The following is a 21,470-nucleotide window of genomic DNA, read 5'->3' on the forward strand; positions in this document are numbered from 1 at the left end:
TCTTTGTTGGATATGATGGATGGATTTGGAAAGGTGTAGAATACGATTTATTACAGGGGGGTGGGGGGCCATATAGAGTATATATATTGTATAATTAGTATCTAATTAATATTAAGTTAATTACAATTCGTCATGTGCCAAAGTCTTAGCTGTTGCCTTTTCAGGTTTGGACTTGACTTCAGGTTTAGATTTATCTTCAGATTTCACCTTTTGAGATTTGGATTTTACCTTCCTGGTAGTCTCTTCCTGTTGAATTTTCTTTAATTCAGAAGAAGTGGTACTCTTCTTACTCTTCTTACCTGTTCTATACTGTTCGAATTTAGCTCCCTTTTTCGATAATGGACCTTCAATCGGATTCACTTTAGTCACATCGATAATCCATTGAGTGATTTTCGTTTTATCATCCAATTTCTCAGTTCTATCATATTTCACAAACTTTTTCCCTTCGGAATCATAATAAAACAATGCAGAACCTTCAACTCCAGGAAGTACAACATCCTCCTTTCCAATTTCAAATGTCCGATTTCCGGAATCATCTTTACTAACCATTCCGATATCAACCCTTTCAAGGAAATCAATAGCCAAAGATTTCAATAATGGATTAATGGTTCTCTTTTGGGTAACCAATAACAATTTAGGTCTTGTACCTTCTTGTCCAAACCATGGTTCTAAATCATCACTATTTAAATTATGAAACTTTTGAACATAATTCTTCATTCTACTTATTAAAAATTTCGAAAGATCTTTCACGGTTCTTTCACCATTATAAACCTCATTAGCATGTTGTTGACTTTGATATCTTTTAGATTTCTTTGCTTTCGTTTCATCAAGTTCATATTTTGGAGGACGAAAGATTAAAAGGGTTGGATATGATTGAATTCTCATCAGACTACAAAGTGGTTTATTTTCTTCATTTTCACAATTAACACTGGCGACATTGATTGAATATTGAGTGTCTTGATTAATTAATTTTCCTAATTTTTCATAGATTGGTTTTAATCGTTGACAGTATCCACACCATGGAGCATAGAATTTAACAATGGTTGTATAATTTGATCTATAAACTACTTTATTAAAAGTAGATGGAGTTAATTCATAAATATTGGGGTTGGTAGCATATTCATCAGCACTAGAACGAGCAGCCACTAGACAGACCAATTGGAGTACAATTGTAAGTAAATATGTTGAATACATATTCAATTCTTCTCTTAGATCTCAATTTGAATGGAAACAAGAAAGAAAGAAAGTAAGATGATGTAATTATGGGGTTTTTTGCTTTGCTGTACTTTTCTCACTGGGGGGAGTTTTTCGGTCTATCTGGCCCTTGGCCCTTTACCAAGCAAAACTGCCAATCAACAATCATATCTCGAAGGAATACTACAAAGACAATATAGAATTAGAGTACGCCCTACGGACAAGATCAGTGCTAACCATAGATCATAAATGTACAACTTCTCTCTAAGCCAAACAAGAAGTATCATTCATTTTTCTATACATGATAAACATATAATAGTAATATACAAAAGAAAACACCTTCCAACTCGATCTCTCTTCACTCTCTCCTTCTCTCTAAAACAACTCACTCGAGCAATTGACCTATCCTGCCCCACTCACTTCCAGTCATTCTCTAAATATAAACCCCAACAAAATTTGCAATATAAATAGAACCCAAAGCAACAGAAATCGAAGCAATAATCGAATTGGACAAATATGAAACCAATGACTTCTTCTTCACATCTCCCAATAATGTCATTGATAATGATGCAAATGCAATCAAAACTAACAAAAGGGTGAATAGGGCAGAAAAGGTGGAAAATTGGTGTAATTCAACTGGACTTGATTCAGATGCAAATATTGATGCATAGAGTTCGTAGCTTTCTCCACTTGGTGGTTTCGTACTGACGTGGAACATTATTGTTATGATTATATCAATTGGGGTTGGGGTTGGTCAGTTTCAAAGTAGGGTGTATATTGATATTGGAGAAAGTGAATTGCGTGTCTGAAAAATAGATTGGGAAAATATTGAACATTAGTACACGACTATCATTCTTTCGGATTAATGAATTGAATTGCCATCAACCATCATCTTTCTTCTATTGAGATACTCTCTATAGAAGTAGAGCTTATATACAGAGAATATAATGTCAGAAGGAGGTTGGAATACAATTGACTCCGATGCAGTATGTGATTTCTAATCTATCATAATCAAGTCACCCCAATATACTAACATACCAACCAGGGAGTCTTCACCGAATTAGTTGAGAAACTAGGAGTTCAAAACATCGAATTCAACGATCTATATTCAATCGACTCATCATCACTCCATTCCCTCGCTCCAATCCACGGAGTAATCTTCTTATTCAAATATGGAAAACTCGACCGACAATTCGCCCAACAAGACAATAAACCAATCCATGGCACCTATGACCCAAACTACATTGACAATCAAATCTTCTTTGCCCAACAAACGATAAATAACGCCTGTGCAACCCAAGCCGTCCTAAACGTCCTCTTCAACCTGGAAGGAATCGATCTCGGCCAAGAATTGGATAATTTCAAACAATTCGTCACTGGATTCGATAGTGATATGATTGGGGAAACGATTTCAAATAGTGATTTGATTAGGACTATACATAATTCATTCTCGGCTCCGAGTATGTTAGTGGATGAGGATAAACCGAATCGAAATCCTGATGAGGATGATAAGAATGACGGATTGTTTCATTTTGTGGGATATGTTTATAAACAGGGCAAGATTTATGAATTGGATGGGTTGAAATCTTATCCTATTGTGCATGGAGATTGTGGGTCTCAAGAGGAGTTTATTGAAAAGTTGCCGGGGATCATACAGGAACGGATTGGGAAATATGGGAATGATGAATTGAGGTTTTCATTATTGGCAGTGACTAACAATAAGTTGGAAGCAGCTAGAGAAATCGGTGATGATGAAGAGATTCAACGTCAAATGCATAAACGAGAAGTATGGCATCATGAGAATGAGTTAAGGAAACATGATTATACTGGATTGATTGTACAATTGTTAAAGAATATTAGTAAGGAGAAGACTGATGAAGAATGGGAAGAATTATTGAAAAAGGGTAGAAAACAAACTCAGAATTTACTTGCTCAAAGAATTGCCAAATCCCAGAAATGATTGTTAATGTAATATCTCTGTAATGTCTGTATTATCTATGTACAAACTTGATGTTTTATTCATAACTACCAAACGAAAACATTCCTCCGGATGTTCTACTATGTCTTGAGAAATAATCAAAATCAATACTTGTAAAACAAGATAAGATAATTGCTCTTTGATCCAAAGTCACTCCTTGACTCGAAACCTCTTCTCCATAATGAGTACTCACACCTTCAAAACTAGCAGGATCAAATCTCAAAATATAAACCCCAGTATCAGTAAACAATTCTCTCCCCAATCCTACCCAATTTCTATCCACACTTGCCATAATCTTCCCCTCGGCATTTCTAATTGGGAAATCAAATGAAAGAAATGGAGAATCAACCATTCCAAATTGTTCATATTCATCAAGTTGTTCATCTTCCAATTTAAACAAATTATATCTCCTCCTCCATAAATGCCAACTTTGAACACTTTCTCCAACACATTCAAACATCAAATCATCAAATTCATCATATCCAGGTAAATAAGCTTTAATATGAGAATTTATAAACAGGAAAGGTCTTTTAATAGTTAATGCCAATTGTCCATATTTATCAAAAACATCAATATCAAATGGACGATGTAATCTAAAGAATTGTCTTCCGATTATTTTTGCTAATCCGACATCTTTCTCTTGCATGGATCCAATTACTTCTCCGGTAGCATTCATGATGATATATCGATTTGCTTGTTCGAATCCGAGAAATAAATTCATGAATTCAATTTGTCTTTCAATGACAAGGGTGGGTTCTTTAAGTATGTCATAGATTGGATCATTGGGAGTAATTATACCATTCTTATTTTCAGGTAATGTGAATGAATATGATGGTTGTGGTGGTGGTGGATACAGATGCAGTTGTTCATATTGGAATGCACGTGCTTTTGCTTGTTCTTGAGCTTGTTGTAATCGTCTGAGTTCGTCTGGTGATATTTCTTTGGTTATTCGTGTGCTATTGTTGATGAAACGGGCATATTGTAATGAGGATGATGTTTTGAGGGTACGTTTAGATAGAAAGGTTAAGGAATTGTGGTATCCTGTTAATTGTTTAATTGGAATTGATCTTATCATTACCAGCGGGAGTATGTCTTTAGTTACCTTCTAGATTTACAAATAATCAATTGAGTCTGGGCAGGAAGTAGAACTGGAAAGGGATAAAAAGTATTTGAAAAATGGGAGTGGCAATGGAAATCCCCGATATACCCTCGTTCCCTTAACAAATCACGTGATAGAGATATTTCTCAGTAGAAAAAAGATTTTCTTTAATTTTACGTTACATTTGGAAAAACAATTGAACACTTAAAAAAAAATGAGCAAACAAAATTCAAAAAAATCAAAACAAAGAATTTAACTTAATAAAACGTACTAACTTTTATAAAACCAACTAACAATGTCAGAAAGGTTATCAACATCAAAGAGAAGAGAAGCTATTAGAGAAGAAGTGCGTCGAGGTTCAGTCAAATTAGAACTTGAGAAAGAAATTGCCTTGTCAGCAACGACAACTGCTGCTGCAGCTGTTGCTGCTGTTTCCGCAACCCAAACCAAATCTGACGATGCTACCAATCAACAAGAAGAACAACCAGATCTGATTGAATATCAAGATGATGTTGACGATGATGATGATGAACCAGAATATAATCCAGATAAAGATATTGCTAATGAAGAAGATGATGAAGATGCTAATTATGATGAAGATGATGACGTTGATGACGAGGATTTTATTGAACCATCATTCAAACGTGATGAAAAATCAAAGCATAAATCCACCACCAGCACCACCAAAAAATCACTCCCCGCCACTTCCGCTACTAACAGAGTATCAAAACAACCCCATCCTGATGTATTACCAGGTATGCCAGAACCTCAAACAAGAACAATCTTTAAACTTGACGATCCAAATTCAACAACTTGTGAATATTGTGGTAAGAATTTCCGTAATGTAATTGATAAACGTAATCATCGTCGTACACATTCTCAACCCAAGAAATATGAATGTAATCTATGTGGGAAACGATTCAGTCAAAGACCAAATGTTATTCTCCATAAAACAAGAGTCCATAAAGATTTACAAATAAATCCCGAAACATTAAGAACCGAATTCTCTGACCCTACCACCGCTACCGTCACCGCCATAGGATCATCATCTGTACCAGAAGAATTATTAATACCCAAACTCGCAGAAGTAAGAGTCTTTCATTGTGATATAATCGAATGCACAAAAACATTCCTAACCTATAAAGACCTCCTTACTCATAAAATCACCGATCATAAAAACCAAAAAATCCCCTCCGTGAGATCCCTTTCCTCCACCACCTCCACCACAAATTCTTCCCCACCAACCTCCTCATCCTCATCCTCAAATCGTCCATATAAGAAATCAACCCGGCCCAAAATCAACAAATGCACTCATGAAGGTTGTGACAAGGCATTCGCCAAGGCATCAGATTTAGTCAGACATATTAGGGTACATACGGGAGAAAGACCATTCATATGTGAGATATGTAATGCGGGTTTTAATCAACGGTATAGATTGACTACTCATATGAGAGTACATACTCGTGAAAAACCATTTGCGTGTAGTTATTGTGGGAAACGATTTGCGAGGGGGGATGCGGTACAATCACATATTTTTGTGATGCATAGATCGAAGGGAGAGGCTATTGAGAAATTTCCAGGGAATTTGGAGGAATTGAATGAATCTTAGGGATGATATTAGAGGTGGAGGGAGTGGGGATAATGTTTTGTTGTTTTTTCTATTTTTTAGTTTTATAGTTGTATTATTGTAATTGTATTAATTTTTAACTTATCCATATCACTCGATCGATAGATCGTTTCTTCCCTTTGAAATGCGTCTATATTGTAAGCTATTGCATTATCTTGTGTGATGTTGGATCAGTCTCCATAATCACTGAAACGTGTCACGAGGATATCGTTTGTCAAAATTCTTGCAATAATTGGCTTAATTCTTGTCCAAAACTCAACAAGAAGGTTCATCTACATATCAAAGAAATCTAATTAAATATATCCATCACGACCTCCACTATCACAGCCCCCCCCCCACAATTATATCCCATTTCAATCTCCCCATCTCCATAACATATCATAAACACCAATCCAAACAAAATTCATATTGGTTGCAAAAAAAAAACATCCATTCTTCAATACAAAAATTAGATAGATTCCACCCATCAAATTGGCTGCAATCCCATCACTAGTTCAACTCAATTCCGTGATAGTTTAGTGGCTAGAATTACCGTTTGTCGCATGGTAGACCGGGGTTCAATTCCCCGTCGCGGAGCATTATCTTTTTGTCAATTCTTTGTATGATTAGTTTGTCAAATTGAATTGGTATTAGGTTTTTTTTCAAAATTTTGACTCGAGATTTTTTTTTGGGTTGGGATTTTTCGGGTGAGCGAGAAATTCGGGTAGAATTTTGCTTAGTTCAGTTTATACTAGGTAGCACAAAATTGGGACAGATAACACAATCTAGATTGTGCCCCATGGGACAATAATATCACATTTCCCCGGGGTTTTATCAGTTTGGGTAAATAGCGAAATTATATAAATAGAGGTGGAAATAGTTTAATAAAAATTAAAAAGAATGAAAGAAAAGAAAAATGCATCGCAGATTAAACTCCGAAAATCGATTTGCAATCAATCGAATCAATATGAAATATCATGTGATAACTTAGAAGTTTAGTTTAGTTATATTGTTATCTGAATTAGACAAATAATGATCAAGATGAACTTCTGGAAATATGAAAAATTTTCAATCAAAACATGACTCAAAGTCTTTCTAAGTATAAGGTACAAAACAGTGAAAAATAAATCTTTACTTATCGTAAGATTACGGAACCGAAGTACGGAAATTCCAAAAAAAAGCTTCTTTTTTTTGTTTAAATGAAAATTTTAAAATTCTAAAAACTAAATATAAAGAAAAAGCGTTAATATTTTATATACACCATCATTATCCAACTTATTCTAATTTCTTAGTGTTATTAGCTTCTGTAGCACTTAATACAACTTTAACATCACTAGTTAATAAATCCTTAACATATTCATAAACAGTAAAAGTAACAGCTTGACCAGGAGCAACTCTTAAAATTCTTGGAGTAATACCTTTATACAAGGCATGAATACCTTCTTCTTTAATCAATTGTTTACCAATTTTAACAATACGAACTAAACCAGATTCATTAGATGCGAAAGCGGTCTTTTGTAATCTAGTTTTAATAGTATCCAAAGGAGCATTTGATAAAGGACCTAAAGCACCAGAAATCAACCCAATACCAGAAGTTTGCCAAGATGGTAAAACTTCAGTATCTTGTCTATCTTGTAAATATTCTTTTATTTTGGAATATACGGTGAAATTAACCCCTTGATTACTAGCTTGTCTTGCAGCAGTTAAAGAAACACCTCTATATAAAGTCTTAAAACCTTCTTCTTTACAAATGATATATGCAGCATGTGGAGCATTTCTATATTTTGGAATATCTAAAGGATCCTTCATGGAATGATGTTGAGCTTGTAATCTAATTTTAACAACTTCCATAGGATTAACAACCATAACTGCTTCAGTGATACCTGCACCTACACCAGCAATAAAAGTTTTCCCAGTAGTAATATTACCTTGAGCATCATAAAATAATGAACGATAAAATTCATAAGAACTAAAACGAATAGCCATTTTTGGGACAATACCAATAACAACTGCTCCTAAACCTTTATAAAGAGCTAAAACACCTTCTTTAGAACCAATATCTATACCTGTTTTAATGAAACCAGGTGGTTTTTGTCCTGATCTTCTGTAAAGTTGCATACGAACTTTAATGGTATCTAATGGATGACAACATAATGCTTCGAATAAACCGGCAACACCACCAGCAATGAAATCGGTTGCACCTCTTTTTTTATTTTGAGGTTTTCTTCTCAGTGAAACTTGAGCAGCTACTGGAGCTTCAGTAGTAGTAGTAGTTGAACTTGACATTATGATATGTTAGTTAATGGATATATATAAATAATGAAAAGATGAATAAATAAATAAATTAAATCAATAAAAGATTTAAAATGAAATAAAATAAAATATAAAAAATTGAAAAATTCTTTTATTTAAAGAAGAAGAGAAAGAAGAGAAAAAGAATTTAAGGAAATTTGTTTGAATATTTATACATTTCTTTAAGAAGCATATGAATGTGGGTATAAAACTCAACGTTTTTTCAATATGAAAAATACTCCGAGCCGTGGGAAATTAGAAAAAATTATTATTTTTTTTTAAAGTTTCATTGTAACATTAGAGAAAATTAAAAAATAATAATTTTTCTTTTAGTCGTTTGAGAAATCCGGGGGAAATCAATTAATATTTTTTAATCAGCACAAAATGATTCATTTTTTGGTTTTTCCTTTACCCCGGAGATTTTTTTTGTTAAAGTTTTTTCTACTTAACCATAATCCTTAATTTTAATTGGTCGATTAGCTAATCACATGACCTGTCACTTGACTACTTTATCCATTTTCCAAGACAAAACACAAAAACGCTATGTCTCATTTTATTATTAATGATTGGTCTGTACTCACCCCGGAGAAATGGGTTTCCCTTTCATTTATATAAATAGAGAGTAGAATGGAAGCTCAAGTCAGATCTTACGTGTTTGTGTAGCACAACATGATATACATCTACAAATGAATAATCTTTATAAAAACTATTAAAACCATTGAACTCCTACTAATAAATAAATAAATAAACTTATAATAAAAATGTCTAATAACTGTAAAACTGTAAATTCATGTATCATAACTCTCTCAAATAAAAATAATCGAATTAAATTAAAAAGAACCAACAAAAAAGAAAGAAAAGATTAAATAAATTCTCGGCATTGAAGTCCGAAATATATTAGTTCAATCATCATAACCGGTTTTGTTCTTTTCTTTGTGACATGTAGATCTTCTTAACTCGCCTGTATACCGGCTTAAACTTAATACAATGTGATTCGAGATGACTTCCATAAAGCCGATTATCTCCCCATACTTTTAACCAATACCGTCATTGCTTTATACCATATATACATCAACAATCAAATTATGATATCCAACTTCATCTAAAATCATATCAAGAAATACTTCCATATCCTTAACAATCATCTTCATGGCAGATATAACACTCACAGGAATCTCATCTTGTCGGCGTGTTCTAGTATTGTTATAGTAGTAGAAATGTCGTGATTCAGGTTGTTGAATATTTCGAATAAATTCAAGATGTTTTCTAAGGTGAATATCTGTAATTGGATTCATTGTTATATTTTGATGCATCAGGATTGCGGTAGTTGGGTAGGGAAATTGTTTATATTGACGGAAATACTTTTTAAGTTCATCATGACTAGAAGTACTGTTAGTATAGAGCATGGCAAGTGGTGAGAGTATAGGTGGAAACACATACTGATCTCGAATAGTGGAAATGTCGAGAATATCTAATTTGAATAATGTATCGAGGATGCATAGACTTACATATATCTCATGTCCAATATGATATTTAAGATCTTCTGTTGTAGTTGTAATTGGAGGATGTTGGGATATAGGTATACTATGTAGTTGTGGACCTAACATGAGGGTATAACGAATGTGCAGTGGTAATAGATATGGTGGAAGATAGGGGTGTTCACAAATGCTTTTGGCAATTTCAAATTATTTTTAATTGCTACCACTAACAAAAGAGAGAGAGAGGTTGCAATTGCAAAAAAAAAAAAAGAATACACAAAATACATTTTCATATATAAACAGAATAGAAGAATAAGAATAAGAATACCATACACTAAAACGAAAACAACCAAATTAAAAAAATAAAATCATAAAAGAAAATCATATAATATCAACCTCTCCACCCCCAACTGTATGTCCATCTCTAATCATTTTACTTCTTTTCTGGCTGTGCAGTCTTTGTCGTTTCTTCCCCTGCCCTTTGTTTCTTCAATTCAGCCAATCTCTTAGCTTCTTCATGAACTTCCAAAACATCTTTAGTCACCCCCCTATAAAAATCATGAATCTTAATTCCTAAAGGATGATTAGCAGCACTCACCAAATATTGTCCAATTCTAGAAGTTTCAAACACCAGTTGTAAATCTTGTGCTTTTCCTTGTGCCATTGCTACATTCTTCGCAACAGGAGATTCAGGATCATGCAAATGAACATATTTCTTATCTAATGAATCAACAAAATCAACAAATTTATTATAAAATCCATGTTGTTTATCAAATTCAAGGGCTTTGGCGATAATTTGGTCCAGGATAAGATATCCTTCTGAAAGAAGTTGGGCCATGATTGCGAATTTTGGTTTATCTTCTTGCGGTAAATCATTAATTTCTTTCTCAGTTTTGGCATCTGTTTCCCCTGTAGTGGCAGCATCACTGGTTGGACGAGGGGGTTGGGGTGGGGCAGATATAGCATCATCCAGATCGACTTTGATATAATCCCCGCCGAATTCGGCATCATTTAATAATAATGCAGTCTCTACTGCTTTCGGACTAGCAAATTCGACTCTAACACTTTTGAATTCTCCATTATTAAGAATTGATTCTAATTGAATTACTGTACCACAAAATGAAAAAAATTCTCGAATTTTATCATTTGATACTGATGATGGAATATTTGATGCTATTACCGATGACATGATTGCTTACTTGTTAATTGCTTAATTGCTTAATTGTTAATCAATTGAATATGTAATTGATATTAGGAATGAAAATCAAAAAAGTATTCGAAAAAGTAAAAGTAATAATAAGAAAATGGGAATTGGGAAATTTAAGGGGGGTTTTTATAGTTGTGACATTAATTTAATTATTTTTTTTGGGGTGTAATTATACATTAATTAATTATAATGATGATGAATGCAACAACGTAAAAATAATAATAAACTAAAAATTTAATAACCCAAGATTTTTCCGTTCGCTTATTAAATTTACATGTGAACCCATACACCTATTCTCATATGCACTATTAACTAACTACTGATCATTACACAATATATAAAGTATTGGGCTATGTGTGTGTTAATTAGAGATATGAATGACATTACAATAAAAAAAGGGGGCTGTAATACTAGAGCATACGTTTTTTTTTCCGGTACTTCAGCGGAAGCCCAACATAATTTGTAACATTCATTATTCCTCGGTATTATTAAACATATAAATCAATCTTACTAAATTACAAAATCTATAAACACTTTGGCCCATCACAATAAAGTTTGACCCATAGCACATCTTCCAATAGCACATGCAGCACTAACAGTATCCAATACATTTTCTTCAGTTTCAGCCAACATTGGATTAGTTTCAACAATATCCATTGAACTTAATAATCCACTTTCAGCCAATTCTTCAGCTACAAATAAACCTTCTCTTAAAGAAAGCCCCCCTTCTACTCTAGTACCAGTAGCAGGAACAAATGAAGGATCAATAGCATCAACATCATATGATAAATGAATTGGGAATTCTCTATTTGGATTTACTTTATCTAAAGCCATTTCAACAACTTTCCCAATACCATATTTATCAACATGATACATTGAAAATGCAGGAATACCATATTGTTTTAAAATCTTCTTTTCACCTTCATCAACATCTCTTAATCCAATATAAACCAATTTTTTGGGGTCCAAAACTTGTGGTACCCAATCAAATTCAGGTGGATATGATTCTTTATCAATACCCATAATAAAACTCAATGGACATCCATGTAAATTCCCAGAATCAGTTGTCTTGGGGGTGTTGATATCAGCATGAGCATCAACCCAAACAATACAAGTATCAGGATTATGTCTAAGTGCTGCACTACAAGTAGCCATCCCAATAGAATGATCACCACCAATAGTAATTGGGAATGAACCATTATCTAACGCGTTTTTAACAGCATCATGAAGTTTTTCACAACATTCACTAACAATTTTTGTATTTTTGATTCCAAAATCATCACGATCATCAGTTTTATGATCTTCATAATCTGTATTTGATAATGGTTCAACAATGGAGGTTTCCCAACCTAATGAACTGATTTGTTTTTCGAAACCGGCTTTAAGAATATAATCGGGACCTAATTCTACACCTCCTTTTGGTTGACCTCCAGAAAATGGGGCAGTAATAATTGTAGCTTTCTTATTTGGATGAAATTTATATTGAGCTAAAGAAAGAAAAAAGATTTGTTAGTAAAGATGAGATGAGATTTGATACTAGCTATTCAAATACATACTAGTCATGGTATATTAGTATTATTCTTATATGTATATTGAAGTAGAGAAGGAAATTCTTTTGACAGAGATTAAAAGAGAATTCTATGACATATTTATAATTTAATGATTTAAGTTGGAACTTGACAGAAACTGTTACAGAAGGGAAACTATGGAAAGAGCTCTGTAAGAAGACAGTATCTAAAAGGAAGTTAACTGCGATAGTTGCAAAAAGTTTCAAAAAAAAACTTTTTGACAGAACGGTGTATTCGGATAAATTTCACCTACACAAACAAAAATAATTATACGTAAACAGAAATTGAAACCGAGACATGGGTAGCAGTTTCCTTTAGAGAGTTAATCCACATACACGAATTCAGATTGATATGGTTATCTCTATTTTGCCTTAAGAGGCATGACTACTTTTACAATTCAACAATGACTTACCCCACACTTCTTTTTCATATTCCGTAATATATATTTATTCCTCTTTCAACATAAAATATTAATGGAAATTAACAACGATTTTCATTTCACTACTCTTTAAGCCAATTGAAAAAAAAAATGCCTTAACAGCTAAAAATAAACCATCACACAAAAAACGATTTCCTGTCATTAAAAATCTGATTACATAATCTAATAGTTGTCATTACGTAATCCAATACACGAGTTCCACATGCTCTCACAAATCTCAAAAAGTCATCTCTTCGATCTCCTGTATGCAGTACCTTGTTGCCAAATATCGCCAAATTGAACCCTCGGTCCCCCCACGAGGTCAGATTAAACACACCCATACAAATCTACAAAACTAAATTCACCTCTGGTGTTGTTGTTCCTGTTTGTTATTTGTATGGAAGAATAACAAATACCTAAGGTTACAACTTAAGAAGATGAAGTTTGGTAAGACGTTTCCTAATCATCAAATACCAGAATGGTCGGTTTATTATATGGATTATAAACGATTAAAAAAGATCATTAAACCGTTAGATAATAATCACAACAACGACAGTCTTAATGAAGATACAATACAAACCATACTTGGTACTTTTTTCTTTGAATTGGATAGATATATTGAACAAGTAGATTCATTCTATAATGTCAAACTTATTGAATATTCAAGAAGATTAGAAAAGATTATTACATATACTTCCGAATTATCACCTATTGAAGATGAAGACGATGTTGCTAATATCTTATATGAACTCCAATTAATGTTTAAGAAATTGAAATGGTTTGGTGAATTGAATCATAAAGCATTTATTAAAATTTTGAAGAAATTAGATAAGAAATTATCAACCAGACAAAATCTGACAATTGATGTATCCCATCATAATAAAGAGGTTTATTTGACTACTAGGATTGACGTTTTATCATTTTCTAATGGAACTGAAATTAGAGAAGCATTACAAACTATTGATAAATTGTTAGTACAAGTTGGTTCTTCGTTTGTTCATGATGAGAAGAAAGAAACGGTTGTGAAAATCCCAAGAAAGGGTGATAATGAATTTGCTCAAGCCTTAGGGAAACTCATTTTAATAGACGGTGATATATCTGACCAATTGGAACAATATAAATCCAAATTGTCACATAAGAATATTATTTCATTATTGATTAAAGCTTCATTAGCCAATTCTATCAAGGCAATTGATGAATTATTGAAGCATCTCCAAGAACTCACCTTATTTGATGAATCTGATATTAATGGTAGAAATTTCTTTCATTATTATGTTATTAGTTTAGGTAAACATGGTCAATTATTAAAGAATCAAACAATGGCATCAGCGTCATCAACTGAAAGTTTCATCAAAGATGATGTCGACCATTCACACTTAGCAAATGGATTCATTCACGTATTAGAAACAATGCCAATTGATTCCAGATCATTATTAACCGGAAAGGATCACTATTCACGTACACCCTTACACTACTCCGCACAATATGGATTAGACCTCATCTCCAAACATCTCATCAACTACGTCACCACCTGGAAACTCATCCCCAATCCAACCTCAATCGACGACATCGAAGTCTGGGGAGATCAAGAGAACCTCACCCCACTCCATCTTGCCATTCTTTCAAAACATCCAAAAACAACTCAGGCACTCATATCATCCAACTCCAACATTCCATTAACATGTCATGATCTTCTCCTTCTAGCCATCCCCCTTAATTCAATCAGCATCATCCAAGCATTGATCACTCAAGGAAATATTCTGGTTAATTATACAAACCCCGGTCCAAATTATCATAATGAATCAGCCTTATATATCGCATGTAAACTAAACTTCCCCGGGATTGTCGAATATTTACTCGATCAAAATGCCGATCCCGAAATTGGTGAGAATGTCTTCGGTTGGACTCCGGTATTTGTGGCTGCTAGTGAGGGATATATCCAAATCGTGAAATTATTAATCGGATATGGATGTGAGGTAGATATAGTTGATGATTCCGGTTGGTTACCTGCCGAACATGCATGTTTGAGGGGACATTTGGATGTGGCTGATTTGGTGATGCCAAAACAACCCGGATTGTTAAAGTATGATATGTATCATCCTGATCGAAATTTGAAAAGAATTGTTTCGCAGAGTGTGAGTAGTGAGAGTGTGAGTAGTATTGAAAGGAGACCGGGTGATCATAATAATGTGTTGCTGATGTATCTGGTTTTGAGAAATTCTGGGAGTTCGGTAGAGGGATTGAATAAGAAGAATATGAAGCCCGTTAAATCTTTTGGACATAGATATTTGAATGAAGATGAATCAATGATTTTGATTACCTTGGGTACGTCGGATACTAGAGATAAATCATCCCCAGTAGAATTGAATAAAGCGACCTTGCCAAAGAGTTATATCAGTGAATTAGAAACTGCACTTTCATTAGAAATCACTTGTCGTCATCATATTACAAATGAAGAAATGGAGCCACCCGTTGTTGTCGACCTCCCACTCCAGGACCATCATGGAAGCGCCACCGATCCAATTAAAGTCACTCTCAAAAACCACGTTCGATCAGCTGATGTATATCTTACATTTGATTTGATTCCCACCTATCAAACCGCCACTCCCAAGATTCTCGCTCGCGCAACCTCGATTCTCGAACATACATACACCCCAGTCGGACCCCATCTCACCTCCCTCCACAAAACCATCACCGTGCCCCTCCTCCATACCGGAAATCTTTCCATTGCCGGCTTGGTCCGATTCCAACACCTCGAAATCCTCCCATTCACCCATCCCGCCATGACACCAATTAGATCAGACACATATTGGAAACAACTAGTTCTGACCCGAGTGATTGGACATCGGGGATTGGGAAAAAATGATCACCCGCAATTAAGAAAATCATTACAATTGGGTGAAAATACTGTTGAATCATTCATTGCGGCTTCGAGTTTAGGTGCTTCATATGTTGAATTTGATGTACAATTGACGAAAGACTTTGAGGTGGTTGTATATCATGATTTCACGGTTGCTGAAAGTGGGGTGGATATTCCGATGCATTGTTTGACATTGGAACAATTTCTTGGATTGAATGGTGGTAGTGGAAGTGGTGGTACTAAGAATGGTGGTGGCAGTGAGAGGAGAAGAAATTCGGTGGATGATATTTCGTTATTATCGAATCGAAAACCAAGATCGAAATCTTCTCAACAATTATCATCGAATGGGTTTGGATTTGGGATGTTGGATTCGAATAAAGATGAAGAAGATCGGAAACTTGATCGAGAAGTTGAGAGTCAGATGAATGCCAGGATGAGATTAACCAAGACTTGGAAAGATAAAGGATTCAAAGGAAATACGAGGGGAACATCCGTGGCATCTAATTTCGCCACACTTAAAGATTTATTCCGTAAGATTCCCGCCAATGTAGGTTTTAATATCGAACTCAAATATCCAATGTTGGATGAAGCTGAAATTGAATCCATGGGAGAAATCGCCATCGATATTAATCATTATTTAGATACGGTATTAAAAGTGATCTATGATGAGAATGAAAAAGTCAAAAGAGATATTTTATTCAGTTCTTTCCATCCAGATATATGTCTCTTATTATCATTAAAGCAACCCACTATTCCAATCTTATTCTTAACTGAAGCCGGAACTGCGCCTATGGCAGACATTAGAGCTGGTTCATTACAGAATGCAATTCGGTTTGCCAAGAAATGGAACTTGTTAGGTATTGTATCTGCAGCAGGAACATTAGTTAAAGCACCTAGATTAGCACAGGCTGTTAGATCTTCTGGACTCGTTTGTGTTAGTTATGGGGCGGAGAATAATGATCCTGAGTTGGCTAAGGAACAGATGAAGGCAGGTGTGGATGCTGTTATTGTGGATAGTGTTTTGGCGGTGAGAGAAGGATTGAGGTGTGAGATTGAGGCGTTGAAGGATTTAGAAGATAGATTTTTAGATTTTGTATTATAAATTAATTTGTAGTTTGTATTTATTGTTTTTTGCAATTGATTTCTCAGTGATTTTGCAATTGGAGAAAAAGTTCACCGAACGGAAAAGTCAAAGCAAAAAAAAATATGGGGCACTTTTCTTTCTGCATATTCTTTACCAGTTCAACCGACAGAGAAACTCATAATTATACTTCAATTGTGAAAATGAGTGACAATAATGAGAATAAACAACCTGTTTTTAACAAACCAACACAACGAGCTTCACCCGGTATCCATGCAGTACATGTAAATTCAGCCAGAGAAATGGTCAAACTTCACACGCTGGGCAGACGCCCACCAGCTCCAGCAACTTCCGCTATGCCCAATACATCAAGACCAGCACCCACTCCAACTGCCTCCTCCATGGCATCATCATTCCCACTGACCCCATCATCCACTCATTATCACCTTCAACATAATTCCAAAATATCAGTTCCTTCAGATTGTAAGAATCCACAATGTGCTCATTGTGGAAAAGTAGTCATCCCAGCACCACAATCCTCATTCCCCATTCAAGATGTCCCTTCTATAACCGTAAACAATTGGAATATCTATACGATCAAAAAACCAATCCTTAATTCCCAAGAACTAGATTCCTTGGAATCACGATATGAATTCCCATTACCCGAGATGATCTTTGGGAATAATTTAGTCAAACTTGTGAATAAACCCACGGGAGGCAGTATTGAATTCAATGCATTAGATGCGTTAGATTCATTGGATGATGAGAGTCATTTAAAAGTGAGTTATCATGAACTGTGGCTTGAATCGAGGAGGAAGAGACAGGCTAAAAGTAAGATCGAGAAAGATATTAGTGATTTGACGGAGAATAATGATGTGGTGTTAAAGCCTTATGATTGGACATATTCACCTAATTACACCGGGACTGTAAGGAATTTAGAATTTAAGGAAACGGATGAAGATATCCCGATTGAGAAATTAAAACGACCTGATCCGATTTTGTTTTTTGATGAGTCAATTTTATTTGAAGATGAATTGGCGGATAATGGGATTCTGATGCTTTCATATAAGATAAGAGTAATGCCTAGTTGTTTGTTATTATTGGTTAGGTTTTTCCTTCGGATAGATAATGTGATTTTTAGAGTTCGGGATACGAGAGTCTTCATTGATTTTGAAAATGATTTGGTAATGAGAGAAATTAAATTACAAGAATTCCCTTATGATGATTTATTAAAGAAAGCAACAATGGCAAAAATTGGAAATGATCCTAAGAAATTCTTAAGGGATTCGGATTGGGTATCAGCAAACATTCCTGTGATTAGTAAAGTTGTAGAAACTAACAAATAGACTCCCATTCTTCTTTATTTAATAAATAGTAATAATTATCACCATACAGGCTGTATAGTTCTAAAATGGAAGCGCCGCATATCAGTTACCATTCAGATTGAAGAAAAAAAAATTTTTTTTTTCACCAGTTTAGTTGTAAAAAGAAGAAACCAGTTGAAGACAGTACTTTTTGAAAAGGGGTCTAAATAAAACATTAACAAGTCATGTTCACATCAAGTAGGCAAGCTGCCAGACACTGCACCCCAATATGCAAACAGTACTTTAGATCTGTACATACTGTTCCTAGATTAACTCAAAAAGTTGATGCAGGTATCAACGGTCTTTATTCCCAAGAACAAACCAGAATGGCTTGGTTTGACTATCAAGATTATCTCGTTAAGAACTTAACCCTTTTGACTAATGGTACTGCCAATGAAACCAGAAGTCCTTATCAAATCTTACTTAATACTGCCAAACAACCAGTCAATCAACATGTATTCCATTATGCATCTCAAGCACACAACAATCATTTCTTCTTTGAACAATTGGCAAATAAAGAAGAAGCACAATTAACTAGACCATCCAGATTCATTATGGATAGATTGATACGTAATGACATACCTGATATCAGTGTTCTCAAGGAAAAGATGTTGACATTGGCTGAGAATTCAGTTGGACAAGGATGGGTGTTTTTAGTTGAAACCCCTTATAAATCATTCCAAATAATTAAATGTAATAATGATGGTACACCATACTATTATGGAAAGAACCAATCATTGGACTTGAATGGTGGTGTTGATGAAAGTGCCTATCAATATTTAGAAAACTTGAAAGAAAGAGCTGCCAAGAGAGAACGTGATTATAATTTACCAATTTTGGCTATAAGTTTTTGGGATCAATCATATATTAAAGATTATGGTCTTGGAGGTAAGAAAGAATATTTGGAAAGAGTATGGGATTGTATAGATTGGAATGTTATTAACAAGAGATTCTTCCAAGTTTAAGATCTAAAAAGTTTTGTATATAATTCATATAGATTGGTCATTATAATCATTAAAATCAACTTGTAATTAGAAGAATAAAAGTATCAATCAGTTAGATTGAAACCAAGTTCATTAAACTCAAGAGCAAAGAGTTCTTGAGTTGTACAAACTCCTATTGTCTCAGCATTTATAATCAGTTGTAATTTCTTCAATCGTTGTGAATATTTATCACAATCATTCATTATACCAAGTAATACTGGATCTTCATACCAATTGATAGGTAAACTACTTATCATAAGGGTAATCACATCAATTAATCTATCAAGATATCTCCAATTATTTACAAGTTCAATTACTTGCATTCTATTACCAGACCCTTCCTCCACTTTCAGTTCCTTCAAATCAACATATTCTTGATTACTTTCGTGTAATTCTACATTCAATTCATTTGATAATTTAAGTAATGGCAGGATTTGTTCACTAATCAATTCTCCCAATTCATACCATTGATCAATTTGTTTCTCTTCTTTTTCTTGAGCATTCTTTCGTTGTTTAAGAAGTTTAAATACTAAACCATCTTGTTCATCATACAATGTCTTTAATTTTGACAATATCACCCTTTCTGAATCTGATAAGAATTCAGAATCATGTTGATATATGGAACGAAGTATTGGTAATGTCATTAATAAATATCGATTTAATAATTTATCAGTTTTGATTGAATCATTTTGAGTTTTAAGAAATGTTTCTAATGATTCATCATCATGAATATATGGATATTTAGCTCTAATTGAATCAACTAGGATTCTATCTATTGGCTCATCATCTATTTCTTTAAGTTTATTCAAATACATTATCTTATTAACTTTATGAGTTAATTGTTGATACTGGGTATAATATTCATTCTCTAATTGACGCGTCTTTGATTGTCTTATATCTTGAGATGTTGATATACCAATCTTAGGTATACCATAAGTATGTGATAGTATGGAAGTCGTGTCTAACAATGAATCACACGCATCGCCTAATTCCTCTGACATTCTGTTGGTTAGTCTCTTTTTCTGTTGACCTTCTGAAGTAATCAACAATAAATTTCATCCCGATCTTTAAATCTCTTTGATCTCCAAATATCCAAACAATATACAGGGGTGAGAACAGCAAAAAATTAGAACAGCCATCAACTTTTAAGATTCATTAAACCCTTTGGTTAGAACCCAGTAAAAAATCAATAACCATCATATCACATCACAGTACAATGACTGATCCAACGTTAATTAAGAAGAAATTATTATTAATTGCTCAATCGGGAACATTTGCTAATTTCAATCCTCAACAATTGAAATCTCTTTATGAAGAATTAAATGAATTCTTAATATTTCATAAAGATTCTTTAGATTCAATTGAATTATTTAATTTATATGAATTAGAATTTTATCTTTGTATATTAACTAATCATGATATAGAAGCCAAAGCAGTAATAGATCGATTATTAGATCAATTTGGTAAAACTGCTTCTTCAAAATCTCAAAGAATTAAAGTATTACAATCAATTTATTATGAAGCTTTAGGTGATATTCAATCTGCTAGCAAATTATTAACTCAACAACCTGATGAATTAAACCTTTCTAGAAGATTGACAACTTTTAGTAGAAATAATGCCAATGAATTGGATAATGATAATTATATTCGTAATTTAATTTATTATTTAGATCTACAACCAAGTGATTTGATGACTTGGGCTGAATTAGCTAATGAATATCAAAAAGTTGGTCATTATGATAAATCAATACATTGTCTTAAAGAAATATTATTACATGAACCAAATGCATATCCAATATTTTATAAAGTTGGTTTAGTTAGTTATTATAAAGCATTACAAGAGATTCATCANCATTATGATAAATCAATACATTGTCTTAAAGAAATATTATTACATGAACCTAATGCATATCCAATATTTTATAAAGTTGGTTTAGTTAGTTATTATAAAGCATTACAAGAGATTCATCAATTAAAAAGTGAGAAAAAGGATAAATTATACGCTGTATTAGAAACCATAATTAATTCTCGTGATAATTATCTTGCTAGTATTGAAATTAATGATAAATATGTAAAAAGTTGGGTTGGTTTGTTTATGATAACAAAATTACCATTTAATGAGAAATTATCCAAATTGAATGATAAAGAAGTCAAAGATTACTTGAGCAATAATGAAAAGTTAAACAAATTAGCTACTGCCAAATTAAAGGAATTCAATGTCGATTTATCAAATGTAGAAATAGATAAATAGACATAAGATCGATAAATATACGTAAATTAATCTCCTATTTAAATACTACTTACTTTTTCATATTGAGTCATCTATACTTAAGAACCTATAC

General features: G+C 33.5%; 13 protein-coding genes across 13 annotated transcripts; 6 read left to right on the forward strand and 7 right to left on the reverse strand. All coding sequences in view use genetic code 12, as the record gives it.

Moving 5' to 3' along the window:
* Positions 1-120: 120 nt before the first annotated feature.
* J8A68_003419 (uncharacterized protein) lies at positions 121-1,912 on the reverse strand (the record flags this gene model as incomplete). Its single annotated transcript, XM_049407273.1, has 2 exons — positions 121-1,145; positions 1,669-1,912. The coding sequence occupies 2 exons, from the start codon at positions 1,910-1,912 to the stop codon at positions 121-123; spliced, it is 1,269 nt and encodes a 422-aa protein (XP_049263270.1).
* Positions 1,913-2,141: 229 nt separating this feature from the next.
* On the forward strand, positions 2,142-3,154 carry YUH2 (Yuh2p; the record flags this gene model as incomplete). Its single annotated transcript, XM_049407274.1, has 2 exons — positions 2,142-2,180; positions 2,240-3,154. The coding sequence occupies 2 exons, from the start codon at positions 2,142-2,144 to the stop codon at positions 3,152-3,154; spliced, it is 954 nt and encodes a 317-aa protein (XP_049263271.1).
* A 55-nt stretch (positions 3,155-3,209) lies between these two features.
* J8A68_003421 (uncharacterized protein) lies at positions 3,210-4,247 on the reverse strand (the record flags this gene model as incomplete). Its single annotated transcript, XM_049407275.1, has 1 exon — positions 3,210-4,247. One exon carries the CDS (start codon positions 4,245-4,247, stop codon positions 3,210-3,212), a length of 1,038 nt encoding a protein of 345 aa, XP_049263272.1.
* Positions 4,248-4,566: 319 nt separating this feature from the next.
* J8A68_003422 (uncharacterized protein) lies at positions 4,567-5,880 on the forward strand (the record flags this gene model as incomplete). The annotated part of the gene is made up of 1 exon (XM_049407276.1): positions 4,567-5,880. One exon carries the CDS (start codon positions 4,567-4,569, stop codon positions 5,878-5,880), a length of 1,314 nt encoding a protein of 437 aa, XP_049263273.1.
* A 1,272-nt stretch (positions 5,881-7,152) lies between these two features.
* On the reverse strand, positions 7,153-8,163 carry SFC1 (Sfc1p; the record flags this gene model as incomplete). The annotated part of the gene is made up of 1 exon (XM_049407277.1): positions 7,153-8,163. One exon carries the CDS (start codon positions 8,161-8,163, stop codon positions 7,153-7,155), a length of 1,011 nt encoding a protein of 336 aa, XP_049263274.1.
* Positions 8,164-9,224: 1,061 nt separating this feature from the next.
* Positions 9,225-9,776, reverse strand: J8A68_003424 (uncharacterized protein; the record flags this gene model as incomplete). The annotated part of the gene is made up of 2 exons (XM_049407278.1): positions 9,225-9,549; positions 9,610-9,776. 2 exons carry the CDS (start codon positions 9,774-9,776, stop codon positions 9,225-9,227), a joined length of 492 nt encoding a protein of 163 aa, XP_049263275.1.
* A 304-nt stretch (positions 9,777-10,080) lies between these two features.
* On the reverse strand, positions 10,081-10,836 carry J8A68_003425 (uncharacterized protein; the record flags this gene model as incomplete). Its single annotated transcript, XM_049407280.1, has 1 exon — positions 10,081-10,836. The coding sequence occupies one exon, from the start codon at positions 10,834-10,836 to the stop codon at positions 10,081-10,083; it is 756 nt and encodes a 251-aa protein (XP_049263276.1).
* A 561-nt stretch (positions 10,837-11,397) lies between these two features.
* Positions 11,398-12,417, reverse strand: CAR1 (arginase; the record flags this gene model as incomplete). Its single annotated transcript, XM_049407281.1, has 2 exons — positions 11,398-12,341; positions 12,411-12,417. 2 exons carry the CDS (start codon positions 12,415-12,417, stop codon positions 11,398-11,400), a joined length of 951 nt encoding a protein of 316 aa, XP_049263277.1.
* Positions 12,418-13,277: 860 nt separating this feature from the next.
* GDE1 (glycerophosphocholine phosphodiesterase) lies at positions 13,278-16,802 on the forward strand (the record flags this gene model as incomplete). The annotated part of the gene is made up of 1 exon (XM_049407282.1): positions 13,278-16,802. The coding sequence occupies one exon, from the start codon at positions 13,278-13,280 to the stop codon at positions 16,800-16,802; it is 3,525 nt and encodes a 1,174-aa protein (XP_049263278.1).
* A 182-nt stretch (positions 16,803-16,984) lies between these two features.
* On the forward strand, positions 16,985-18,127 carry TIP41 (Tip41p; the record flags this gene model as incomplete). Its single annotated transcript, XM_049407283.1, has 1 exon — positions 16,985-18,127. The coding sequence occupies one exon, from the start codon at positions 16,985-16,987 to the stop codon at positions 18,125-18,127; it is 1,143 nt and encodes a 380-aa protein (XP_049263279.1).
* Positions 18,128-18,330: 203 nt separating this feature from the next.
* On the forward strand, positions 18,331-19,110 carry J8A68_003429 (mitochondrial 37S ribosomal protein mS42; the record flags this gene model as incomplete). The annotated part of the gene is made up of 1 exon (XM_049407284.1): positions 18,331-19,110. One exon carries the CDS (start codon positions 18,331-18,333, stop codon positions 19,108-19,110), a length of 780 nt encoding a protein of 259 aa, XP_049263280.1.
* Positions 19,111-19,193: 83 nt separating this feature from the next.
* J8A68_003430 (uncharacterized protein) lies at positions 19,194-20,129 on the reverse strand (the record flags this gene model as incomplete). The annotated part of the gene is made up of 1 exon (XM_049407285.1): positions 19,194-20,129. One exon carries the CDS (start codon positions 20,127-20,129, stop codon positions 19,194-19,196), a length of 936 nt encoding a protein of 311 aa, XP_049263281.1.
* Positions 20,130-20,344: 215 nt separating this feature from the next.
* On the forward strand, positions 20,345-21,379 carry J8A68_003431 (uncharacterized protein; the record flags this gene model as incomplete). The annotated part of the gene is made up of 1 exon (XM_049407286.1): positions 20,345-21,379. The coding sequence occupies one exon, from the start codon at positions 20,345-20,347 to the stop codon at positions 21,377-21,379; it is 1,035 nt and encodes a 344-aa protein (XP_049263282.1).
* Positions 21,380-21,470: the final 91 nt, after the last annotated feature.

This window comes from Hemisphaericaspora subhashii (genome assembly GCF_019202705.1).
Source record: "Hemisphaericaspora subhashii strain CBS 10753 chromosome Unknown scaffold107, whole genome shotgun sequence".
NCBI classification, from domain to species: Eukaryota; Fungi; Ascomycota; class Pichiomycetes; order Serinales; family Debaryomycetaceae; genus Hemisphaericaspora; species Hemisphaericaspora subhashii.